Source organism: Pygocentrus nattereri, chromosome 21, assembly GCF_015220715.1.
Source record: "Pygocentrus nattereri isolate fPygNat1 chromosome 21, fPygNat1.pri, whole genome shotgun sequence".
Classification (NCBI taxonomy): Eukaryota; Metazoa; Chordata; class Actinopteri; order Characiformes; family Serrasalmidae; genus Pygocentrus; species Pygocentrus nattereri.
In genome coordinates, this window is record NC_051231.1 from 32,619,549 (window position 1) to 32,646,838 (window position 27,290).

The 27,290-nt window shown below is 44.0% G+C and overlaps 1 protein-coding gene across 2 annotated transcripts; it reads left to right on the top strand.

Annotated features, from left to right (window-relative positions):
- The first annotated feature begins 5,398 nt into the window (after positions 1 to 5,398).
- il17rc (interleukin 17 receptor C) lies at positions 5,399 to 26,052 on the top strand. Of its 2 annotated transcripts, none has more exons than XM_017724510.2 (14): positions 5,399 to 5,798; positions 8,287 to 8,506; positions 9,332 to 9,435; positions 12,163 to 12,262; positions 13,640 to 13,681; positions 16,732 to 16,859; positions 17,059 to 17,112; positions 17,254 to 17,311; positions 17,742 to 17,971; positions 19,462 to 19,518; positions 19,622 to 19,667; positions 21,058 to 21,153; positions 22,517 to 22,555; positions 23,236 to 26,052. In XM_017724510.2, exons 1-14 carry the CDS (start codon positions 5,697 to 5,699, stop codon positions 23,943 to 23,945), a joined length of 1,986 nt encoding a protein of 661 aa, XP_017579999.1. In that variant the 5' UTR covers positions 5,399 to 5,696; the 3' UTR covers positions 23,946 to 26,052. The 2 variants fall into 2 exon arrangements, with proteins under 2 accessions (XP_017579999.1, XP_017580000.1); XM_017724511.2 differs by having other exon boundaries at positions 9,335 to 9,435.
- Positions 26,053 to 27,290: the final 1,238 nt, after the last annotated feature.

A 27,290-nucleotide genomic window follows, 5' to 3' on the forward strand; every position in this document is an offset into this window, starting at 1 on the left:
GTGTGTGAAGCTTGCTTCTTTAGTTGTGCACTAGTTTGTATGGCGCTGACTGCATATCTAAATAATCACTCACTCAAACTGTGGAGCTGGTCAGTATCTCTATTAGACCTGATTATGTGGTTTCTGAGACTGAAACTGACAAAAATGTGGACAAATTCATCTCCAAGGCAACTATCGATGCTAATGTACTTTAGTCTATATTGCTGCTGTCGGAACGAAACCTCGTATCTCCGTTTTTTGACGCTTTTCCATTTTTTTTTTGGCATAGTTTGTAAATCCCTGTTGTCCTTTACACTGTGTGTAAATTTCATGATGAATAGATCAAAAGAAACGGCACAAAATGACGTGGAAAGACGTCTGGGTCCACTGACTTGCACTGAAACTACAGTATGTGTTTTCCTTCTCCTGTAAAGTTAGCATTTTGGAGATACAAGGTTTCGTTCCGACAGCAGCGATATATTTAGATTGCAGCGTGTTAGAAACAACATAATCAAGTCCATTAGAGACGCTGAACACCTCCACAGTCTGAGGCGAGTGAGTGATGTTCGGGTTTGCAGCTAGCGCCATGCTAACTGACCCGTTTGGTGTTCGAGTCTGCCTCTTTGGTTTAGCACTGAAGCTATGAGGCAGCTCAGCAATGCTAATGGATGTGAATTAGCATGGAGACTGTTAATCGACAGAAATGTGGACAAATTAAGCCTCAAGGCCAAAAGCAGTGCTAACGTACTTTAGCCCATGTTTATGGGTGACAGGGTGTCATACAGAGTCAGAAACCGCATCGTCATGTCGATCAGAGATACCGATAGTCTGGCCGAGGGAGTCATGATTCAGATATGCAGTTAGCACCACGCTAACTGACATACATAAGCATAAACTACTTGGCTACATAAGCCTGGCGGCTCCAGCGCAGAGCTAAAGAGGCAAGCCTGCCGTGGCTGATTGACTGCAACTGGAAATATCTTGTTAAATCAGTGAAACTGGACGCGGCTGAAGGAAAGGCTTTGTCCGGTTAGTCCAACACAAACACTGCATGCGTGCGCTGATAGCAGCCGTAGATGTTGGTTATGCACCACAAGCCTTAGAACTCCCGTTTGTCCTGTTTCTATGGGGCCGTTTACGGACCACTAGACAGCCAAACAGACCATATCGCTCCACAGTGGACTTTGAGTCGATGCACTTCGAGATTAAAGATTGACTGAAGCAAACAGGTCACGCCAGAGTAGGAAGGAAAGTAGTGTCAACATTACAGAGAGAAAGAGAAACACAGACACAATAAACTTGCGTCCTGGATGCTCCTTTTGTTCACATTATTTCTCCCCCTGAGGTCCAATTATGTTGTTTGTGTGGGTTTATTTACCAAAGAGCCGTGAAAAGTGCTTCGAGCGCGAACATTTTCCATCCTCTCTTTATCAGTTCAGCAGGCTTCTGTCGTGCGTTTCAGGCTGAGACATAAAACTTCTGTCCAGGATGAAAAGCTCCTTGCCGTGAATGAGCGAAAAACGGCTTCTAATTCAGAAAACGAATACAAAACCGGAAGCAATTAAACACCAAGAACGACAGAGAAAAGCAGAGCCTTTTATTAAAGATTAGGGCTTCACAAATGAACCTGAGCTGCCTGGGGCGGCGACTGAAAACTAACAGAACAAATCAAGCTGCCACCCCATGACCTCATCTCCCCTGATCTGACTCACCATCGCATGCACCTCTACTACACTGAGCTCTAATATAAGACCTCTTACCTGCACAGTGTCTCTACGTTCACACACAAACAAACTCAGAGCCAGGCTTGGTTTGGCGTGTCCAACTGGCCTGACCGCACGTTTTTGGACTGTGGGGGGAAACCCACACAAGCACAGGACGAACATGCAAACAGAATGTGCCTTGGTCGCCCGGCCGGGGAACCAAACCCAGACGCTTAGTGCTGCGAGGCAACAGCGCTACCCAAAATGCTTTACGCTGAATAGGATATCGCTGCTGTCGGAACAAAACCCTTGCATCTCCATTTTTGTCGTTTTCCAGTTTTTTGCATAATTTGAAACTACATATTGTCCTTAATATTGTGTCAAACTTTCACGATGAATGGGCCAAAATAAACTGCCCAAAATGACTTGGAAAAAATTCTGGTTCCATTGACATCCATTAAAAGTAAAGCATGTTTTTTCCTTCTCCTGTAAAGTTCCTGTTTTAGAGTCAAACAGTCAGTCAAAAACAGGCCGTTAGTTCCCATTTCTGTTCCACTTCCGATGTCTCTGCGTACATCCATCTCTTTCTGCTTTTCATGTTGTCTGCAATGAGATTACGTTAGAGGCTTATCTAAACGTTTGTACTGCACCCATAAAAACATGGTTCTATATGGAACCATGGGCACTCAAAGAACCCTCTGCATGCTTAAAAGGTTATTTGCATCATAAAACAGTACCATGTTTTTAATGCTGCATGCTTGTCATAATAGAAGAACTCTTTCTGGTGCTATATAGAACCCTTTTCAAAAAAGCTCTACATAGAACCACCGAGGGTTCTTCTATCATCACAAGCATGCAGTATTAAAAACATGGTGAAGAAAATGGTTCTATAGAGAACCATGGGCACTGAAAAAAATCATTTCCACGATTAAAGTGTTCTTTACATCGTAAAGCAGCTCTTCAGATTGATGAAGAAAGTGCTGTTTATGGTTCTATATAGAGCTCTCTTGAAAGGGTTCTATGTAGCACCATAAAGGGGAACTTCTATAGGAACAAGCTTGTATCATAACAATAGCAGAACCCTTTTTGGTGCCATATAGAACTCTTTCCAAAAAGCTTCTATATAGAACCATTTCACGAATCGAGGAAAAACCAGGCCTTCAGCATGGTGGTGGTAGCATGTGGGAAGACTGCTTGGACTGACAGGAACGGAAAGCGATGGCGTTAGATTGGAAGAAGGAGGGGTTTCAGCCATGCCCCCCCACAAACTTCAGGTATAACAGAACTACATTTCATGGTTCTATATAGAACCATTTTCTTTACTAAAGAGCCCTTGAAGAACCATCATTTTCAAGAGTGTACCAAAGAGCAAGAGACGTCCCAGGTTAAAGACACCTACTCAGATCTGAAGGAATCTATTGCAACACACCTTCTCTGTTGTCATCACTGCACAGTAAGTAGGAGTTGTAAACTCAAATTTCCAATGAACCAGATCAGCGTTGCTCAACCGACATGCCTGAATCATGACGCTCTGCACAAACTGTCTGTTTATTCCACTGCTATACAGCAGCTTAGAATCATAAGGCTCTATCAGACATTTCGTGGAAATTGAGTTACGTGCATAGAGTTAATCATTTAGTTCTGTTTGTTGTTGCTGTGGGTTTTTTTTTGGAGGCTGTAAAAAAAAATAGTAAAGCGTTCCTTCTTGAAAGCTCCTAAAGCCAGATGATAAGACAACAAAAATAAGACCACCCTGGGAGCCACAACATTTTATGTCCTTTTACCATCTTGGCTGTAAATCTGCCTCAGTATGTGCTGACGGACTAATATAGGCTAAAACTATAAACACAAACACAGACTCGCTTCGCTCTGCTTTGAGCTTCAGCTCAGCTGTAGCTGCTTTTCTCGCATCTCCAGCAGGAAACTTTTCCTCAAAAGTAGAACAGTTTCTTCTAAAGTATCTATCAGTATTCGGCTTTTCATGAAGCGGAAGTCACTTCTCATTCACCGGCTGCTTGTTCGAGTTTACCGTTCCACCTTAAATGTTGCCTGAGGCACGAGAATGTAATTGCGGCACCATTTAAGGTGGAACGGGAAAATGCGAATGAGAAGCGACTTCAGCCTCGTGACTTTTTAATGTTTGTCAGTTTCTCATTTCAGATGAAACGTATCAGGAAACCAGCTGGAGTGGCTATAAACACTAATCAGTCCATTCGTCTCCAAATTATCGATGTTCGTCTTAAATCTCTCTCTTTACCGTTTCGTAGCTACTAGCTGGGCCAGACTGTTGTCTGTGTTGCTATGGTGACCAGCCGTCTGCGCTGATCTTCAGGGTTAAAGGGTGAATCAGCAGTTCTACATTAACTCCAGCGTTTAAGACCATTTACTGTTAAACTGTGTTGAAGGATCAGCAGAGCTTCATTTTACTGTAGAGGAGGATTATTTTATTATCTCATTCAGCTGTGGAGCCGCAGCAGGGCAGCAACAGAGCTGCACTATGAACTATGAAGCCTAGTTACATTAGCTCTCAGACTTTTTAAGTGATTTAGTGACTTGGTTAGCATTATTATCGTATCATATCATCTCTGATATGGACAATAACACCTTAACACTAAGCCACTTCAAAGAACCGAGTCACTTTAAAATGTATATTGTCTCTGGATTTTGTGTGTATTTAATATATTTCACATTCTTTTTTATAGTTAGTTAGAAAGCCAGTTAGCTGATATCCTGCTTCATTAGTTAAATTACTGACTCTGCTTTGGTAATTTGGCTACTGAAGTGGGATGAACCAGCTTCCAGACGAGCGAGATGAATTAACTCGCTAAAATAATCCCCAAAAGTACATTTGAAGCTAAATAAACAGCGCGGCTTTAGCTGTAAAGCGTATGCTCTGTGTAAACGGGCAGACCTGGGTCGCTCCAGGCTGACAGGCAGGTGTCTGTAAATGCTTTGTTCTTTCTGACATCAGAAAAACGGTGAGATTAAAACAGACTGCACACTGTTCGGTTCCATAAACCCTTCAACATACAGTGCACTGCATGTACTCTGTGAATTAATGGGCTTTTTACGGTCTCATCATGAGAAAAATCCTGTTTTCCTACAAATTCCTACATGAAAGTTTTGTCTGTGAGGGAGACGTTAATGTTGGTTATGCAGCACAGCAGCATTTAGATACAGTCAGGTACGTAGAGAGAGAGAGAGAGAGAGAGAGAGAGAGAGAGAGAGAGAGACAGAGGGGAGGAGAGAGAGAGAGAGAGAGACAGAGGAGAGAGAGAGAGAGACAGAGGAGAGAGAGAGAGAGAGAGAGAGAGAGAGAGAGAGGGGAGGGGAGAGAGAGAGAGAGAGAGAGAGAGAGAGGGGAGGGGAGAGAGAGAGAGGGGAGGGGAGAGAGAGAGAGAGAGAGAGAGAGAGAGAGAGAGAGAGAGAGAGAGAGACAGAGGAGAGAGAGAGAGAGAGAGAGAGAGAGAGACAGAGGAGAGAGAGAGAGAGAGAGAGACAGAGGAGAGAGAGAGAGAGAGAGAGAGAGAGAGAGAGACAGAGGAGAGAGAGAGAGAGAGAGAGAGAGAGAGAGACAGAGGAGAGAGAGAGAGAGAGAGAGAGAGAGAGAGAGAGGGGAGGGGAGAGAGAGAGAGAGAAAGAGAGAGAGAGAGAGAGAGAGAGAGAGGACGCAGGTCACGTGAGTTACGATCGGGCACCGCCCATTTTCAGGAACTCTGCGTCACAGCCTGAGATTGGAGCTCACCTGTCTAACCTGTTCCCCTCAGGTAGAGCCGAGCGCGCGCCGCTCTGCGTGTTACTGGGTGTTTGGTGGCGCTTCTTCGTTTTTCCTTCGTCCACGCCGTTTTCTGCCGAATGACGTCATCGCTATGCTGCTCTCTCCCGATACTGATTTAGCGATTTCTTTGGAAACGGGCTAGACAGACAGACAGACAGACAGACAGACAGACAGGCAGCCCGGATTATCCCTGTCGCCGCTTTCCTCCTCGAGCTCCGCTGTCGGAGTGCTGAGTTATGGGGTTGGGGGGGTTCGTGCTGGTTCTACTGGCTGGAGCTCTGGCGTCTTCAGAATTGCTGGAGAAACATCAGCTCAGACAGACGCTCACCTGCTCTCAGGTAAGAGCTCAGCGCAGCCGCGTCCTCACGGTGCTGTGGTGGTTTGTTGGTTTATTACAGGGTGGTCTCAGGTTTCAGGTGGTGGGGGTCTTTGGGAAGCTCCTGTTTGATCCAGTATCGGCTGATGGTTAGTGGTGGTTCCCAGTGGGAACTGAAAGTGACGTTCGTGTCCCGTGTTGGAGACGCGGTGCCCCGTGTCCTGCTCATAAGGCTCTTATTGCCTGAGCGCTTTAAAGGGCCCATATCACGGAAAACTGCATTTCGCATCACTTTTGGAATAAAATGTAGTTTATGAACGCTGTTAGAGTTTTAAAATGCACCCTTCAATCTATATATGGAAACTAAGCTAACCAGTTTTGAATTCACTGTTTTTGTGATGTCACAAAAATCTATGCACTTGCAAAAATGCACCTATTAAGCAATTTACACCCCCCCCACCTTACATTGAAGTTACAATGACTTTGAAAGACTTTTGTTTCAGCCTGTACTGCTTTCTGAATGAAGCTGTATACAGGGCAGCCAATCACAACAGAGCTCATTTACATATATCAGTCTAAAAGACACATAAAGAATAAAGAAAGGTGAAGCGCAGCGAACCAGAGAAATAAGTAAAATAATGTAAGCCCTTTAAAGACTTTAAGGTTCAGATGTAAACGAAGTCCTTCAGAGCGGTTTGGTGTGAAACGATCTGTTCTAGATAAACTCGTGTGGGTTCTCTGGTGGTTCTGGATAGTAAATAAAATGTCTATATCTGTGTTGTAGCCTGACGACATCTGGTTCCCATCACCACCACTGTAAGCACATCTGAACCATTTCACACCAAACCGCTCTGAGCCTCTTTGTTGTCACTGGGGTGGTTCCCTCAAGGCTCCATCTCAGTACCTTCAGTCAGGGAACATCACTGAACCATAATCCACTGAAATGATCTGTTCTAAGCTGTACTGACTCCACACACCCCGCCTCGCCTCGCCTCGGCTTTTACTCTACTGCTCTGTTTTAAAACATTTGGTTATGAAAAGGATCAAATACCAACTTTTCACCTGGAGGAACTGATTTAAGCTCCACAGTCAGACCTTAAACCCACTGTAGAACCTTTGAGGGAACATTTACAGTGTTTGTACCTTGATGAACGAGGAATGTACCTGAACAGAACCTTCATTTCTATAACAGTCACTACTATAACAGTAATTGTGTGTTAAAATGTGCAGACGTGTTTCTCTTTGGAGAATATATGAACTGATCTGCACTTAGAAAACACACCCAGAGGCGTGCAAACTTTTGCACGTCCAGTAGGGAATTGCGCACACAAGGCTGAATCCCAGTTCGCTCTGTGGTCAACCTGTGAGGCTCTGTTTGGGTGCAGGAGCCAGTTTTTAGCAGAGCTGGACGAAGTACACAAACCATGTACCTGAGTTAAAGTCGAGACCCCCAAGGTAAAATATTCCTCCAGTAAAAGTAGAAGTTCCTCCCTTTAGACCTCCACTTGAGTAAAAGTACTAAAGTATTTCCCTTCAAATGTACTTAAGTATAAAGTAAAAGTACTAAAAGAGTAATTCTGGCTCTGATCTGGTCCTGTTATCATTTTTATAACCAGACTGGCTTCATGAACTCATTTCAGGTGAAAGTCCTCCAGCGTCTCTCTTGGTAAACCAGTCTTTTAATAGAACGTCATTAATTAGTGACGCTGACGTCTATTAAAATGATCAGAAGCACAAAACACTGAAGGTAAACAGTTTCCATCAGGGAGAACCGAGTGGCTCTGAAATCACTTTTTACACACAAGCAAAGTTTCAGTTTCAGATTTATTTACAACTTAGTTCCAAGTTTAAGTTGAATAAAAACTGGCTTTAAACTCAGGATCACAGATGAGCTCCTTTACTATGTTGATCTGTAGGCGTCTGTTCATAAACATAAACCAGCCCAAACTCATTTACTATAAAATTAAATGGTGTTTGTAGAAATTCAGAAAAAAGCCGCGTCAGTCTCTTTGGTCAGTCTCTCGCTGGGCCCTGATTGGTGCTCTGGCTTTGCGCTTCTTTCGTTTTGACATGTTACGTTTTTATACACACAGAAACCAAAAGGAATGACAGATTTCTCAAAATGTAGGAGGAAAAAGTCGGATATTAGACTCTGAAATGTAGTGGAGTGAAAGGAGAAAGACACCCAGAAATGGAGAAACTTCAGTACAGATACACCAAAAATACTAAAGTACAGAAACTAATTACATTTACTCAGATACTCAGATACTCAGATACTCAGGTACTGTCCAGCACTGGTATTTAGAGACCTGCGTGGTGCTCTGTGTAGGGCGTATTAGAGATTCAGCCATAGTAAATGATTAAAAGGTACAAATATGAAGCTTTACCTGGCAACGTGACTCTACCCTGACAGCTCACTTGGGGTACGCAGTCGGACCGTGTTGTACCATTTAGGGCACATTTATACTGTAACCTTTGGGAGACTAAAATAGACCTGGATATCTTTTCAGGGTTTGGACGAATGCACAGCGGATGAGTCATTTCGGGTGGAGCCGCTTGACTCCGGCCCTGTGGAAGTGACCGGTTTGGGTGTGAAAGCTGCTCTGTGCTGCAGAAATAACCAGAAATGCAAGGCATGTCTTCTGATCTCAGTCCGGCTCAGGATTCTGGAAAATGAGGAAATCAGTGGAGGACAATTGGGAGAAGATGCAGATGAGGACAAGGACGATGGTGAGCACATATCGGTTACGGTCTGCATGTCACGCAGGGTCACAGCATAGACTAGGTGTTAGGTGTCTAGGGTTAGGTGTCTTGCTCAAGGACACCTCAGTCATGTGCTGTCGGCTCTGGGGATTGAACCGGCGACCTTCCGGTCACAAGGCTGGATCCCTAACCTCCAGCCCACGACTGCCCCATATATATCCAATAGGTTAAGTAAATTAAAATAAAGAATTCTGCACTAAAATTTGGAAAATCAGTTTTCCCTTAGAAAATCAGCACAACATGTAACTGGACCACGGTGTTCAAACATGTGCCTTCAACTACTGTATACAGTCATTTATTTACTGTCCAAAGCCACCAGTGAACCTACAGAAGGGTGTTTATATGGAATGTTGATGATGGAAAAATAGTGGAAGTTTTCTTTGCCGACTGTTTTGCCTCACAATGCTTTATATGTATCCCTCCACCATGAATGCATTTAAAAAGAATATGTAGCCTAAAATCTTCTCCGAGCTGTCGTAAGTCACCAGGCCATGAATTCATAACCATGTCTGAGAGGTGGACGTCTGGTTCCTATCACCACCACTGTGAACTGGTTGGTGGACGTTCTCTTTAAGCACTCATTAACCTTATTAACTTTATTATCCGTGGTTTCTGAGCTTGCCTTGTTAATATCGAAGGCTGCGCTAGTTTTATCTCGCGTCCTGATAAATGTGTGGTGATACTGAATGTAATCAGTTTTAAGGCGCCGCTCTGCGCTGAAGGTCCGTTTGGGACGCTTTGACCCGTTTAGCACTTTCGTTTTTCACGCTTTGTTCTTCTGTGTTTGTGCAGCAGCTGCTGTAACCGTGTGCTACTATTCTGGCCCCAGTCTTCCTCGCTACAAGGTGATTTCCTTCAGAGTGACGCCTGCTGCACGCAAGAGCCGGGAACATGAGGTGAGCCAGAGTCTGAACCTGACCCTCCTTTCCAGAGCAGTCACAGAACCAGAGCTTTGACTGTAGCCCTAAAGAACCCAAATCATAGAAAACCAAAAGGTTCTCACTGTATTCAAATAAGAGACCGTACATATGTGGAAGCTAAGCTCCAAAAACAGGTTGGTTTGTGATGTCACAAAAACACAGTGGGGTCCAAAAATCTCAGGCAACATGGAAAGTTGGGAAATTTTTCATTTAAACCTGAAGATTTTGGAATTGTGAAAAAATTAAAGCAGGAATTTAAACCAGAAAATGTGAAGATTTGTGAAAAATCAAAAACAAGAATTTACGCCTGGAAACTTCAAAAGGTAGAAAGCCAGAAATTAAAGTTGAACGTTTTAGAATTGTGAAAAATTAAAGCGAGGACTGAAACCTGAAAATGTTAGATTTGTGAAAATTAAAAAAAAAAAAACCACACGAATTTACACCTTGACATTTTACGTTTGTGAAAAATGTAAACAAAAATTGTAACCTGAAAATTTTAAAAGCAAGACTTTAAACCTAAAAAGTGAAATAAAACAGAAAAGGCAGGATGAGGAAAAAGGAAGAAGAAATATTCCGAATTCTAATTCTAGGTCAGTGTCACGGTCAGAAAGGTTTAGTCTGAATTCCTCAACCTGACGCTCGTGTTCAGACGACTCTCGGGTGGATTTGATCCATCATGCAAGTGTGAGCGTCCCCCGTCGTTAAAGGGGTTAAAGGGCTCTGCTTTTCACTCATACAGCACTGTGTGAAATTTTCAAAATCTATTTGTATAGTTTGTGTTTATTTACTGAGAAAAGTGTTAATATTTGAATAAACAAAACTTATATACACACACACACACACACATACACACACACACACACACACACACACACACACACACACACACACATACATATATATATATATATATATATATATATATATATATATATATATATATATATATAACTAGTGATTTTCTGGATGTTGGTGTGTGTGTCTACCCATCTCCAAGCCGCTCCTCGAGGAAGCCCAGTATTATATGTAGTTAAAAAGCAGCTCCTGGTTTGACCAATCAGAGCTCAGTAAATTGAGCTCATGATGTAATTGATGATATTAACGAGTCTCTGTGGCGGCTGTGAAGGTGTCCAGGAAAAATATGGACCCAAGAAATTCTTGTTACTTTTCATTGTTTTTCTGTTTATTTAAATTATGAATGTGACTTTATTCTAATGTATATTGTGATAAACTCATAACCCTATTTTTTACTATATATATATATATATATGTGTGTGTATAAATGTGCTGTAGGCTTAATCTGTGGATAAATGTACATGGGTGGGTTTTTGTGACATCACAAAATCAGTGAATTCAAAATCAAATCAGGCTGTTTTGGGAGCTTGGTTTGTGTACACGGACCGTAAGGACTGGAGAGCGAACGGATCGTAGGGTCGCTTTGTTGTCATGAAAATCACTGCATTTACATTTATGCGTATTTTCAGCCTGCTGTGGTTTAGCCCCACCCACTCTTGCTGAAGCTATAAGGAGTGTTTCACTCAGATTGCTTTTAGAATGAGGCAGAATATAGCGCTGCCAATCAAACAGCTAATTTGCATACATCAGTCTTAAAGGCACAGTAACAAAAACAGTTTATTTCTAAGTGATAAACAAAGGTTGGAAAATTGTCATAGAAATAAGAAAAACAATCCGGACAGTCCTTTTCCTCTTTGGCCCGGAGGACACGACGTCCATGATTTCCAAAAACAGTATGAAATGTGGACGCGTCAGACCACAGGACACTTTTCCACTCTGCGTCAGTCCATCTCAGATGAGCTCGGCCCAGAGAAGCCGGCGGCGTTTCTGGGTGGTGTTGATATGTGGCTTCGCTTTGCATGGCAGAGTTTTAACTTGTACTTGTAGATGGAGCGACGAACTGAGTTCACTGACAGTGGTTTTCCGAAGTGTTCCTGAGCCCATGTGGGAACATCCGTTACAGAATGATGTGGGTTTTTAATGCAGTGACGCCTGAGGGGTCGAAGGTCACGGGCATTCAGTGTTGGTTTTCTGCTTTGCTGCTTACCTGCAGAGATTTCTCCAGATTCTCTGAATCTTCTGATGATATTATGGACTGTAGAGGATGAAATCCCTAAATTCCTGGCAATTGCACGTTGAGAAACGTTGTTCTTAAACTGTTGGACTATTTGCTCACGCAGTTGTTCACAAAGTGGTGAACCTCGCCCGTCCTTGCTTGTGAACGACTGAGCCTTTCAGTGACGCTCCCTTTATACCCAATCATGACTCTCACCTGTTTCCAATTAACCTGTTCACCTGTGGAATGTTCCAAACAGGTGTTTTTTGAGCATTCCTCAACTTTCCCAGTCTTTTGCTGCCCCTTTCCCAACTTCTTTGGAACATGTTGCAGGCATCAAATTCAAAATGAGTGAATATTTGCAAAAAACAATAAAGTTTATCTGTTTGAACATTAAATATTGTGTCTTTGTAGTGAATTCAATTGAATATAGACTGAAAAGGATTTGCAAATCATCATATTCTGTTTTTATTTATGTTTTACACAACGTCCCAACCTCACTGGAATTGGGGTTGTAAGTTAGTGGTTATTATACGTTGAAGTGAGTGCACTGTGAGTGTGTAGCTGCTCTCTGGAGCTCCGCCGGGCTGTGTCTGAGCTGTGTGTGTGTGTGTGTGTGTGTTGTCCTCTAGCTGACGGTGGTGGAGGACAAGGGTGTGTACCTGGGCAGCTCTGTGAACGTGAGGGTCCGCTCCTTCAACCGCTCAGCCACGTTCCCCCTGCAGAGAAAAGGTAGGGCTGCATTTCAGCCGTTCCAGACATGCCTGAGTGACACGGATCCGGATTATCAGGCGCTCCGAAACGGAAAGTCATGGGTTGGATCCTCGCTGATAAAACTACTGTTTTGTGAAGTGCCTTGAGCAAAGTCTTTCAGCTGCCTTCGCGCTCTGTAACTGGAGGCGTCGGTTTCTTTCTGACAGCCTCTGCTTTCATTGAGAACATTGTGGAGGTGTTTTTGGAGGAAGCTGTAGAGCCCTGAGGGGATGCAGTGGGTGCAGATTTACACCTGAACCGCACACACTGACTGATCCCTGTGTTTTAGGTTGTTCAGTGATTTGTCTTTATTTTAGGATTTTAGCAGTTTGTGTTATCAGCTGAGGCGTTGATCTGTGGGTTTTAGGCCGAATCAGCGGCGTCTCTTTGGGTTTTAGGCCGAATCAGCGGCGTCTCTTTGGGTTTTAGGCCGAATTGGCGGCGTCTCTTTGGGTTTTAGGCCGAATCGGCGGCGTCTCTTTGGGTTTTAGGCCGAATCGGCGGCTTCTCTTTGGGTTTTAGGCCGAATCGGCGGCGTCTCTTTGGGTTTTAGGCCGAATCGGCGGCGTCTCTTTGGGTTTTAGGCCGAATCGGCGGCGTCTCTTTGGGTTTTAGGCCGAATCGGCGGCGTCTCTTTGGGTTTTAGGCCGAATCGGCGGCGTCTCTTTGGGTTTTAGGCCGAATCGGCGGTTGATTTAGCGATTTATCTGTGTTTTAAGCCAATTTAGTGGATTCTCTCTGTATTTAACACTGAATTAGCAGCTGTTCTTAATGTTTTAGGTTATTTTAGCGATTACTTTTTGCATTTTAGGCTGAATTGGCAATTTCCCTTCGCATCTTAAGCTACAATAGCAGCGTGTCTGTGGGTCTTAGGCTGATTCAGTGAGTTCTCATTGCATTTTATGCTGATTTAGCAATTTCTTTCTATGTTTTAGGCCAATTTAGCATCTTTTCTGTGTTTCTTAGGTTGAATTAGTAATTTCTCTTTACATTTCAGGTTTATTATCAGTATGTCTTTACATTTTAGGCTGATTAAGCACTTTGTCTCTGTGTTTTGGGCTGAATTAGCAGCTTTAGACCAATTTAGCTGTTTCTGTTTGCACTTTATATTGATTTAATGATGTATCGTGGCTTTGTAGGTTGATTTGGTGGGTTCATGTTATGTTTTAGGCTGATTTAGTGGGTCCTCTTTGTGTTTTGGGTTGATTTAGCAGCTCCTCTTTACATTTTAGTCTGATTTAGTGATTTATCTTTGTTTTATACATGCATGATTTTACTCAGTCCCTTGACTAATCACTCAGTTGTGTCTGTACGGCAGACCTGCAGTGTAACATGTGCTCTGCTCTCTGTTGACAGTGTGTCCGTCTGCAGAGGTAGAAGAATGTGAAAAATGCAGAAGTGAGTATTTGCTTCCTCCATCTCTGCAACTCTAGACTGTGCGTTTTATTCCAGCTTGGCTCTTTGTTCAGCCACAACAACAGTGACTGCAGGAAGCAGGTCAATGTTTCCTCTTATGTAGATGAGTCTTCGCGTCTGTGAGCTGAGGAGGAAGATTGATTGTGTCTTGAAATAGATATCAGTGTTGAATCTACAATACGTTACAACTGCTTATCACTGTTCTAGAGTATCAGACCAGAACAAAGAGGAATTGAGCAACAGTGAAAACTGCAGAGATAGTGAGTTAATTAGTTTTTCTTTACTAGCAGAGACGAGCAGGTGGATCCTGCAGTGCTGATACGCCCAGTCTTAACTTCTTTGTTTGAGAACCGATAACACTGTGCAACAAGTTCCTGAGAGAAAGGATCTGTTCAGCTGTGTCTGGCGGCCAAAAGGCGTTTCTAATAAAACATTAACAATACAATCAACGCATATAAATGTGCAGGATGAAGTGCAGTGAGAAGTCAGGAGTTTTTCTAACCAGCATATCGCTGCTGGCGGAACAAAACCTTGTATCTCCATTTTTGGCGTTTTTCAGGTTTTAGCAGAATTTGAAAATGCTTGTTGCCCTTTACATTGCACATAAGTTTCAAGATGAATGGACTAAAAAAACGGCCCAAAATGACTTGGAAAGACGTCTGGTTCCATTGACTTGCATTAAAAGTAAAGTAGGTTTTTTCCTTCTCCTGTAAAGTTACCATTTTGGAGAAACAAGGTTTTGTTCCGACAGCAGAGATATATATTTTAGTTTTTGATGTAATTTATGTAATTTGAAAAAACCTGTTGTCCATTACATTGTGTGCAAATTTCATGAGGAACGGACCAACAGAAACAGCCCAAAATAACTCAGAAAAAAATCTGGTTCCTTTGACTTGCATTAAAAGTAAAGAAGGTTTACACACACACACACACACATTTTAGACAGTACACAAATAATGTGAAATTAAAAATGTGTGAAGCACTGAGTTACATATACGGGTGCATCTCAATAAATTAGAATATGATTGAAAAGTTGATTTATTTCAGTAATTCAGTTCAAAAGTGAGACTCGTATATTATATAGATTCATTACACACAGACTGATCTATTTCAAGAGCTTATTTCTTTAATGTTGATGATTTATGGCCTACAGCCAATGAAGACCTGAAAGTCAGTATCTCAGACAATTTGAATATTACATAAGACCAGTTTAAAAATGATTATTAATCTGTAAATGTTGGCCTGCTGAAGAGCAGGTACAGTATATGCACTCAGTACTCGGTCGGGGCACCTCAGTGCGGCATGGAGGCGATCAGCCTGAGGTATTATGGAAGCCCAGGTTCCTTTGATAGCGGCCTTCATCCCGTCTGCATTGTTGGGTCTGGTGTCTCTCATCTTCCCCTTGACAATACCCTATAGATGATTCAAGAATTTGAGTGGACTGCTGCTGTGCTTCAAGAGCCACCACACACAGACGACGTCAGAAGCGTGTTACCTGGGCCAAAGAGAAAGAGGACCTGACTGTTGCTCAGTGGTCCAAAGTCCTGTTTTCAGATGAAAGTAAATTTTGCATTTCATTTGGAAATCAAGGTCCCAGAGTCTGGAGGAAGAGCGAAGAGGCACTCAATCCTTGCTGCTTGAGGTCTAGTGTGAAGGTTCTACAATCAGTGATGGTTTGGGTAGCCGTGTCACCTGCTGGTGTTGGTCCACTGTGTTATATCAAGTCCAAAGTTAGTGCAGCCGTCTACCAGCTCATTTTAGAGCTTCCCTCTGCTGACAAGCTTTATGGAGATGCAGATTTCATTTTCCAGCAGGACTTCGCACCTGCCCACTCTGCCCAAAGTACCAAAACCTGGTTTAATAACCACAGTATCACAGCAAACACACCTGACCTAAACCCCTTAGAGAATCTATAGGATATTGTCAAGAGGAAGATGAGAGACACCAGACCCAACAATGCAGACGAGCTGAAGGCCGCTATCAAAGGAACCTGGGCTTCCATAACACCTCAGGCTGATCGCCTCCATGCCGCGCTGCATTGATGCAGTAATTCATGCAGAAGGTGCCCTGCCCGAGTACTGAGTGCATATACTGTACATGCTCTTCAGCAGGCCAACATTTACATATTAATAATCATTCTAAAACTGTCCATCCATCCATCCATCCATCATTAGTCATCCTTAGAGATAGGGTGAGAAGTTCGGTCATCCGGGAGGGACTCGGAGTAGAGCCGCTGCTTCTCCACGTCGAGAGGAGCCAGCTGAGGTGGTTCGGGCATCTGGTTAGGATGCCTCCTGGACGCCTCCCTCGGGAGGTGTCACAGGCAAGTCCACCCGGGTGGAGACCCCGGGGAAGACCTATGTCGCCCAGCTGGCCTGGGAGCGCCTCGGAATTCCCCCCCGGAGAGCTAGTGGAAGTGGCTGGGGAAAGGGAGGTCTGGGCCTCATTGCCCCCGTGACCCGAACATTTTTAACCTGGTCTTATATAATATTCAAATTGTCTGAGATACTGACTTTCAGGTTTTCATTGGCTGTAGGCCATAAATCATCAACATTAAAGAAATAAGCTCTTGAAATAGATCAGTCTGTGTGTAATGAATCCATATAATATACGAGTCTCACTTTTTGAACTGAATTACTGAAATAAATCAACTTTTCAATCATATTCTAATTTATTGAGATGCACCTGTTTGCACTATGTACAGGTAAAATAACTGAACAGCTAATAAAAGTGTAAGTGTATTTATAGAATATATACGCTGTAGTGAGTTAAAGTGCCGTGTGCGCTGTCTGCCATAGAGGAAGGTGAGACAGGTTCTCATTCAGACGGATTATTGGACAGAGGTTTCGTTGGTATCATAATGATAGCCTTCATACTGTATATTACTGTATATTACTGTACATTATTGTATATTACTGTACATTACTGTATATTACTGTATATTGCCTGCACATTTGTTTGTATTTTGTTTGGACGTATTGAGTCAAAGAAAATGTTGCCGACCGCTTGTTGTGGTGTGACGTGTCGTTCAGCTCCCAGAGTCGTTGCAGTGACTGACGAGCAGAGAGGTGTGGTTAATCTGACGGTGGCTGACGAGGATACGGGTCAGCTCCAGCTGCTGCAGATGTGCGTGAAGCGAGGAGAGCAGGGACTGTGTCTGGTAGGAGATCTGTTTGTTTGGTCGTGCTTCTCTTCACAGACTAAGGAGCTTCACGGTTTAGCTGAGCTTTCCCAGCCCTGGAGCACTGACTTAGGGGGGTTTTATCACAGTCCGTAATCAGAGCGAAGCAAATATAAAGAGTGTGTGTTTGTGTTTTCTTAACGTTTTAAACTGTCTCTCGACTCTTTGTTCTCTCCAGCAATCCTCGTCATCCGTTCCGCTGCACGCCGTCACCCCCTGCATGTGCTTTGAGGTACCTGATTTCTAACCGCCTCAGCGCCGTCTGATGTGCTGCATTTATTTATTGATTGTTGTTTATTATTGGGATTGTCTTTTATTCGATATTTGTCTCTGTCTCTGTCCATCTGTCCGTCCGTCTGTCTCTGTTCGTCAGGTTTGGATGGAAGGATCAACATGTCGTTCTAAACTTTGTCCTTTCAGCGAAAAGGAAGGTAATGCTCGTCTCTTGGGAATTCCATATCGCTGCTTTCGGAAAACAAAACCTCGTATCTCCATTTTTCTCATTATTCAGTTTTTGGCATAACTTGAAAAAGCCGGTTCCCCTTTACATCGTGTGTAAACTTCATGATGAATGGATCAAAAGAAACGGCCCAAAGTTACTTGGAAAGACGTCTGGTTCCATTGACTTACATTGAAAGTGAAGTAGGTTTTTTCCTCCTCCTGTAAAGTTCCCATTTTGGAGATACGAGGTTTTGTTCCGACAGCAGCGATATGTAATAGTATGCATAACAGTGTTATTACAGTAATAAGTGCCCAGCAGTTGGATGTTATTACAATGAAAAATGCACATTCGTTTTAAAAAGGACGTTCACCTTCTGAGCGGCGCTGCAGTTTATTACTCTGCATTTCTTCCCCACGCAGAGTTCAGAGGGAACGTGCTGAGGAACACGTCCCTCTCAGTAGTTCACTCTAAGACCAATGAAGGGCGTCCGGCCTTGAGCTGGAACCTGGCCGCCCCCTGCAGGCTGGAGGCCGAAGTGTGGCCGTGCCGAATGGACGCCGGGTCAGGGCAGGGCTGCGGTGAGGTGCTAGGGTTCAGAGTCAAGCGTAACGAGAGCTCTCAGTGGTGGGAGAACAACGCCACACTGTGGGTGAGTACAGTAAATACTGCACACATACAAAGCTGAAATCGGGACTGAGTCAGAGTAAATTACAGCCTCACGTAATCAGAATCAAGCTTTATTGGCCAGGTATGCTTACACACATGCACATACACGGATGTGCTTAGGGTTACAGGAGCTCACATTGATTATATAATCAGTTATGTAATCACTATATCAACGTTCTGTTCTCTTCATTTCCGTTTTTTGTTTTTTTGGTGGAAAAAGTCAGGACGTGCGAACAGACACGGACAAACACATTAGCCCGTATGTTTTTAAGTTAGTTACGGCTCCTGAAAACGTGCATGAACTAGTCTTTGAACTTGGATCCCCATTAATCCCTGAGAGCCTCATTTTTTTTCCCCCTAATAAATAAACGTTATTTTGTTATTGACATTTTCCTGATATTCTTGGGGTCGCGCCACATGACGTGGTAAACCGTATCAGCGTAAAAATGACTCGAAACACCCCACCCGCTCTTTCTTAAAGGCATGTGTAAATAGAAGTCCACTGCTGTCAGAATAAAAGTCCCTGGCGGACTTTTATTTTTTTTTGCAACATTGACTTTCCATTGGATTCATTCCAAATGATTTTATTTAGAATATTATATGTTCAATTGCCTTTTTAATAATTTAATGAATCGTAAATCATAAAGAAGTCATCCCTTCCCCAGTGCACAACTCCTATATGGAAACCAAACTGCAAAAGCAGCTTGTTTTTAATTTATGTTTTTTGTGATATCACGAAAAACAACCCGTGCAGAGCTCATTTACATATCAGTCTTAAACTCACAGGCCTCTTTAATTCTATTTGATAAAGAGAGGTTAAAATTTTTTTACACAAACTTCTTCGCACAAAAGTTTTACGCAGAAAACACACAAATAAGCAGAAAACAAACTGAAATGCGGGATTAGAGCCCTTTAATTATCTGTAATATAGAACGCCTGTCTGCCCATTCATACAATAACAGTTTGGCTCCGCCCACTTACACTGAAGATTGAGAGTATTCTAGGCTGGATTGCTTGAATGAGGCACAATACAGGACAGCCAATCGGAACAGAGAGTATTTACATAAATCAGTCTTAAAGGCACAGTAACAAAAACAAGCTGTTTAATTCTAATGAGATCATTTTCCAGTAAAGAGCGTTTGGAAAGTGATCATGTGAAAATTAATTATGGACATTTGTGGTGTAAAACACTGGATAGCACACAGGAGTAATGCAGGATGTGGGCCGTTCAAGTTAATGAATGAACTTTAATTAAGCCTTGACAATGGTCGTGTCATTGACCCCGAGACATTAGGCCTAGGTTTGTGTGATTTAAGCCTTGGCTTCAGGGAGGAGGAGTGCAGGTTTAGACACTGACTGGATGACTGTTACCACAGAAATACGGTGTGGCCCTTAAACACTGTGGTTACTGTAAGCTGTCATGTGCTGACATGTTATTGACTCAGCTGAGCGTCTCTCTCTCACCATTTACAGACATCCGGGTCGTTTGTGGACATCGGCTCTAAGGACCGCTTCCTGCACTGTGTGATGGTATGGCATTTACACTCTCCCGTAATTGTGCGTTTGTTGGGTGTGCAGTTCTCTGTGCAAACACGGTGGATTCTGTATACATGCTGTGTTTGTGTTCCTGCAGTTTGAGGTGGATGGAAAAATATTTGGCCCCCTGTGTCAACACGACAGTGAGTGTTTCACTTTTATTCGCCCTAGATTTGTTCCATTGTCTTCTCCTGTCGACTCGAGGGGTTGTTTGTAAGCCGAGTTACGTATTTATAGGAATATTATAATTTAATGCCAGCTAGTGACGTTGCATCAAAACCATGTCAGGCCCAGTCCCGTTTCACACCTCACCCCTACCGCTGAGCCCTTAGCAACGTTTTGCATGTTCACATTTAGGGGTAGGGGGTCCCGATTCTTGTTGAGATAGAGGGGTGGGGTGAAGTGTTAGAGCTACATGTCCCTCCAAACGGAGGCTTTTCAGAGACTCCAAAGTTGTGAGAAATAAAGAAAAACTGGAGCACAAAGAAACCAAAATTCACAAATGTGAATATTTTACCCTTAAAATGACGATAAACACTGTTTGATCTTAGTTTTAATGCCGTTTCAGTGGATTTTGGTCGTTTTTCTTCATAACAAGCATAAAAAAAACACTAATAGTGCTAATGTCTTGTTAGCTACCTGGCTAAATTTCCCGTTCCACCTTAAATAGTCCAGCCGTTCTGACAACTGAAGCGCCAGAATGTAGCTGCTGCTCCATTTAAGGTGGAACAGAAAAATTCAAACAAGAATCTGGAGAATCTCAAATCTGGAGACTTCAGCTTCACATCACTGAAGAATTAGGGGGGGTGATAATAAATAATTGCCCCCCTCTTTGAAGCCGTATGATCCCTAAATGTAACTAAAGCCCAGCAGTGAGGAGCTGGACTTTCCCCTCCTCTGCTGTCCCTGCAGACGGCCAGGGTCGCCTACAGAGCGGCGCTAGTAGCTGTTAATGAAGAGATGCTCTTTTATTAGAGGGGCTCATTTCAGAGGAAGATCTCAACCACTGCCCTGGAGCGTCGTCCTTTGGAACTGAGCTCAAGGGGTAGGGGTAGAAATAAGAAATGGGACTGGGCCCAAGTTTTTTTTTGTTTTTTTTAATGTTAGCCGTCCTTTACATTGTGTGAATACTTCGTGATGAACGAACCAACAGAAATGATCCAAAATTACAGGAAGCTCACTTAAATATGACATTTTCAGCTAATTATAGTGCAGTTTCTTTTATTTTTGCTCTGGATGACAAAAAAAAAAACGAAAGCATAAATTGGACAATGTGCCAGACCTTATGCACCGGCCACATGCTGTGAGTTTAAATATGTTGAGCTCAGTAAATAAACAGTGATTGTGTATTAAAGGGGGCAGAAGTGTGTCTCTGTAGAGGATCTGTTCACTTATTTACACTCAGGAAGTCCATATGGCATTTCATTGGGGTGCCCTAACTTTTGCACAGGGCTGTAGTAATGCTGTTTCTGTCTGCGGTGTTACTCAACCTTGCTTCAGTTGCTTTATCTTCCCCTGTGATGTGTCCTGTAGCCCACAGGCAGCGCTGGAGTGTCCCTGTGCTCGCGATGCTGCTGTTTCTCAGCCTGGTTGGGGTCGCGGTGTGTTTCCTAAGGAGCCGACTCAGAGGTCAGTCTCCCTGTTTCTCACCAAACCATCACTCGTCCACTCACTGTTCGCAGAAATATCGTTAAGGAGAAAGGATTAAAGCCTCCGTCATGGTGAAGGTGATTCACAGGGTTCACTGGATCATTTTAAAACCTCTAATTAGAGAATCATATTCATAGATCATACAGCAGTGTCGCTGTAAAGAATGAACGGTCGGGTCAGCTGTGCTTTACTCAGGCTCAGGTTTCAGACCGTTGCACCACTCGGCTCTTACACGGACCGTATCGTGGAAAACTGAATTAGTGTTGGTATAAAAAGGCCACTGCACATCTGGAACCAGTCTGCCCATTCTCCTCTGACCTCTCACATCAACAAGGCATTTTCGTCCACACAACTGACCGCTCACTGGATATTTCCTCTTTTTCGGACCGTTCTCTGTAAACCCTAGAGATGGTTGTGTGTGAAAATCCCAGCAGATCAGCAGTTTCTGAAATACTCAGACCAGCCCGTCTGGCACCAACAACCACGCCACATTCAAAGCCCCTTAAATCCCCTTTCTTCCCCGTTCTGATGCTCGGTCTGCACTTCAGCAAGTCGTCTTGACCACCTCTACAGGCCTAAATGCACTGAGTTGTGGCCCTGTGATTGGCTGATTAGCTATTTGTGTTAACAAGCAACTGAACAAGCAACTGTACCTCATAAAGTGGTTGGTGAGTGTATATAGACTAAAAATGGAAATCTTAATGTTTTAACTTCAGGCAGATTTTCATACTGAAGTGTAGTGTGAACTCTGTGAATCATATCACGACTGTCTGTATATGAATTACTTCACCACAGCAGAACAGAGCAGATCTGTTCTATAACGCGCAGTAAAGCCATAGATCCCAGCCCTGTGTAGAACAGACCGAGCGGTCAGATACGGAGCTGGGACGAGTGAGTGGAGTTCATTGTTTATTATTAAGCAATCTGGGTTCTTCAGCGGTGGGGGGTGGGGGTGGGGGAGTGGGGGGGTGTTTCTCAATGAATCCATTGATGTGCTCCCTCTGTTTACTTCTATTAGTGTAGTACAAATCTCTCTCTCTCTCTGTCTCTCTCTCTCTCTCTCTCTCTCTCTCTCTCTCTCTCTCTCTCTCTCTGTGTCTCTCTCTCTCTCTCTCTCTCTCTCTCTCTCTCTCTCTCTCTCTCTCTCTCTCTCTCTCTCTCTCTCTCTCTCTCTCTCCATTTCTCTCTGTCTGACTGTATGACGGTCTCTGTCCTCACTAAGTCTAATATAAGGTCACATTGTGCAGTGAATCGGTCCATCTGATGTGTCTCTGTGTGTCTCTGTGTGTCTCTGTGTGTCTCTGTGTGTCTCTGTGTGTCTCTGTGTGTCTCTGTGTGACAGGCTGCATCTCAGACTGGGAAAGATCTCACTGCTCTGCAGGTACGACACTCACACAGTCATGTTCACTAGAACTTCACCACTCAGGAAAATATACACGTTTCTGTCTGTAAATAACGACCAACAGTGCATTCAGATAATCTCACTTAACAAATTCATCCCTTTCTTCCCTTCTCTCTCTCTCTCTCTCTCTCTCTCTCTCTCTCTCTCTCTCTCTCTCTCTCTCTCTCTCTCACTCACTCTCACTCTCTCTCTCTCTCTCTCTCTCTCTCTCTCTCTCTCTCTCTCTCTCTCTCTCTCTCTCTCTCTCTCTCTCTCTCGCTCTCTCGCTCTCTCTCTCTTTTTCTCTCGCTCTCTCTCTCTCTCTCTCTCTCTCGCTCTCTCTCTCGCTCTCTCATCTCTCTCTCGCTCTCGCTCTCTCTCTCGCTCTCTCTCTCTCTCGCTCTCTCTCTCTCTCGCTCTCTCTCGCTCTCGCTCTCGCTCTCTCTCTCTCTCTCTCTCTCTCTCTCTCTCTCTCTCTCGCTCTCTCTCGCTCTCTCTCTCTCGCTCTCTCTCTCTTTTTCTCTCGCTCTCTCTCTTTTTCTCTCGCTCTCTCTCTCTCTCTCACTCGCTCTCGCTCTCTCTCTCTCTTTTTCTCTCGCTCTCTCTCTCTCCCTATCTTTCTCTCCCTCCCTCTCTTTCTGTCTCTCTGGTCCCCCCCCCCCCCCCCCCCCCCCCCGTAGAAGCTCGTGGTGAGGTGTTGCTCCTGCATGCGTCTGGTGCTGATGTGCTCGAGGCTGGTCTGGTGTGCCAGTTGGGGACGGAGTTATCTGAGCTGGGTTTCGGGGTGTCGCTGGACCTGTGGAGTCAGGCCGAGCTGAGCTCTCTGGGTCCGGGACCGTGGCTTCACTCGAAACTCGGCCTGCTGCAGAGACGCAGAGGTAAAGCCCTGCTGGTGCTATCCGGCTCCGCCCTGGACACAGCTCAGGCCTGCTGGGACAGCTGGATAGGGGAAAAGAAAGGAGGACCAGAAGGGGCGAAGAAGGACCAGACAGCATGGTGCAAACCCACGCCGTGCTTTTCAGACGTCTTCGGTTCTGCCCTCAGCTGCATTTTCTCTGCCCACCTGAAGGGCGGCACCGCTGAGCGCTTCGTTCTGGTGCACTTTGACTCTCAGAAACTCATAAATGGAGGAAGAGCCATGCCGATGCTGTTCCAGGGCCTAGAGCTCTACAGTCTGCCCTCAGAGAGTCGTCAGCTGCTGGCGGAGCTCTGCCCAGAGCAGCCGGAGAGCTTTAGCATGCGGATAAAGAAGCTGCTCTGGCTCAGGAGGGCCTCCAGGCATCTGACAAAGGGGCTGAAGAATTCTGGGAAAAGACTGTGGCCACAGGCACAATCTGTGCTGACGCAGGTGGAGATTCTGGAGGAGGAGACGCTCCCTCTGCATATGTAACTTTACCTCAAAGAGCGTAGCCTGGATAACATTAGCAGACCTGTGTTCTACAGTGTGGTCTGGATTAGGGATGGGCATTTTAACCACACTCTCAATTCAAATAGCCACATGTTAAAAAAGAACAGTATTTAAATATCCCAACCAAAAAGTATTGCATGTTGTATTAAATAAAAATACAGAAAGAAAGAAGGTTTATCATTTGTTTCCTGTGTGTAGCTTAAGAGGATATTTGTATCTCTTTAACATATAAAACTCTCGATTTTAGCGTCTTTTAGTGCAGATTTAGCGTCTTTTACTACAAAACACGGTTTATCATCATAAGAATGTGGCTTCCTTTCCACTGTAGGGCTAAAAGGTTCCCGTGGCCGTCCATTCCATCCAGATGGATCAGAAAAACTGCTCACAGTAGCGATTCAGCTAATAGGCTAACACCATAGTGAACATTCGATTTCGGCTCTCATCCCAACGCCAGTCACTCGACTTGCCTCTCTCAGACTTTTGTTGTCTAAGCTTGTAGCAGCAGAGAGAACCGAGCCTGTACTGTGGTGTGTCCGGCACGCTTAGCCTGCTAACTAAGGTATTGTTAGCTTAGCTGACACGCTACGGCTCCAAACTCCACAGAACAGGTTCGAGTTGGGCTTTCGGTCACTCATCATCGGTTTCTCCACCCTTCTCCCTCAGATCTGTGTCATTGGCATGTTAGTTGTGTCAGTGGTGCTTCAGTTAGACAGAATTGAGCCTTTTCTGTGCTGAGCAGAGGATTAAGCAGGCTAGATAAGCTCAGGCAAAGCAGCTTCTCTTTCACACTTAGCAATGGTCGTGAGATTGGTGGTTTGGCATTTACAGGATGGTCTGAAAATCGTGAGCTGCATTAATTTACTTTTATTTAAGCAAATTGAACTTCATATTTGACTGGTTTTGAAATAATCCATGATAACCGTCACAAAATCAATGTGAACATAGAACCAGTCGTGAATATCCGCGTCCTTAAAGTTATTCCGCGCAGTCAGCTTAAACCGTTCAGGTCTACAGTGGAAAAGAGGCCATTCTCTGCATTTCCACATTGCACACCCAGTCGAAACGTATTTAAATCTTACAAGAGCCTTATTTGTCTCTGTGTACCAAACTGTGTAAACCAGTACTAAAGTACATTTGGATAAATTTGAATAATGGTGCCCATCCCTGGTCTGTATCTGGCACAAGTTTGCTGTAGAAACTAAATGAAGTCTGACTCACTATGTGCACCACATATGAAGGAAGAACGCAGCCGCTCACAGGTCTGTGATTCATTTTTCACTGGATAGAACGGATTGACTGATATTACTGTATCTGAACCGCTCTATCCTTCCCAGATTCCAGCTCAGTGACACTGTCTGTCCAGGTGCTTTGTTTACCTGAAAATCGCGGCTGGTGATCCGCTCAAACACGTCCAGTCAGAAACTAATGGTTCATACCGTCTGGTTTACAGCCACCAGCACTGACGTCCAGAGCCAGGTTTGCTTTGGGTGAAACCGGAAAAAAGGTGGATTTAACACTGAAATGAAGATTCTGCCTTGATAGTAATACGTCCAGGTCTCTGTCCACCAATTTTGGGCCACATCCATGCAGTTATTTGGATAATACGAAGGAAATAATGGGCTTTGGTTTGAATTTCTCCCAAAGTGGAGAACTTAAGTTTAGGCTTTTGTGGTGCGTTGAGCCAAAATGATACTCCGGACGAATGAGCCCTTAATGAGCTGAATCAGGTGTTGTAGCAGCAAAATTACTAAACAGGGTTTCCATAGCACTGGGACCACCACAGGTCTGTAAGTACTACTACTAGTTGTGGTAACTGGTGGCTTCAGTAACCTGATTGCAGGGTCAAATGCAGGAACACAAGCACTTTTTTCTGAGAGATGGAATGCTTTAATTTCAGTGTCATGTATATATTACATAAATATGTGTTGTCTTTAATATATTGTCCATTTGTATAAACAAAGTTGCGTGGTACACTGGATTGTTCAGCAGGAATTTGTGTATATGTAATTTTAAAATGTTAATGTTTTAATGGCTTTATTTTCTACCAAAGGTTACCTCAGGTTTCTTTAATAAACACGTAATTAATGAATGCTTATTGAATGTTCTTTTGTTCAAACACAAATGCCAGTCATTTCGAATCATTTCAGCACTCAGTTAGGTCCACATCTGAAATTTTACACTTACTTTGGTGCATTTGACCTCTGAATTTGGCTGGGTGCAAATTTGAAGACAATGTTCAGATTCATCTGAGATTTTAGCGCTTATAAATTTCATATGAAAATCAGTGTTATGGTTAATTTTCAACCAAACAATAGAAAATCCTAATTCAATTGTGGGCAAAGGTATGAAAATTACGTTTAATCAAAGTTATTCTAATGGATACGGTTAGATGTTCATCCAAGGTGTAACAAAAACAAAATTTCCTCACTTTAGACCAATCACTTGCACACAGTTCTAAATGTTTATACTCTTTGTTAATGGTTTAAATTGGGCGGTCCTAGTGCTGGATTTCCTGACTGAGAGACCTCAGGATAGGTAATATCATCTCCAGCACCACCACACTGAGCACCGGTGTCCCTCAGGGCTGTGTGCTCAGTCCACTGCTGTTCACTCTACTGACTCCTGACTGTACTGCAAAGTTCAGCTCAAACCACATCATCAAGTTCACTGATGACACGACTGTGGTGGGTCTGATCAGCAAGAACAACGAGTCAGCGGACAGAGAGGAGGTGCAGCAGCTAACGGACTGGTGCGGAGCCAACAGGCTGTCTCTGAATGTGGACAAAACTAAGGAGATGGTTGTTGAACACCCCCCACTGAACATCACTGGCTCTGCTGTGGAAATCGTTAGGAGCACCAAGTTCCTCGGTGTCCACATCACAGTGAACCTCACCTGGTCCCTCAACACCAACTCCATAGCCAAGATAGCCCAGCAGCGCCTCTACTTCCTGTGGAGACTGAAGAAGGCTCATCTCCCCCCTCCCATCCTCACCATGTTCTACAGGGGGACTGTGGAGAGCATCCTGAGCAGCTGCATCATCGCCTGGCTTGGGAGCTACACCGCCTCAGACCGCAAGACCCTACAGCGTATAGTGAGGACAGCTGAGAAGATCATCTCCCCTCCATCATGGACAGCTACACCATACGTTGTATCCGGAACGCCACCAGCATTGTGGACGACCCCATCCATCCCTCACTCGGACTTCTCACTGCGGCCTCTGGCAGAAGATACCGGAGCATCCGTGCCACCACTGCCAGACTGCCTTTGAAAAAGGCAGTTACCCTTTATGTTGTGCCAAAATTCCTTGATGACCAACAGAAATGGTC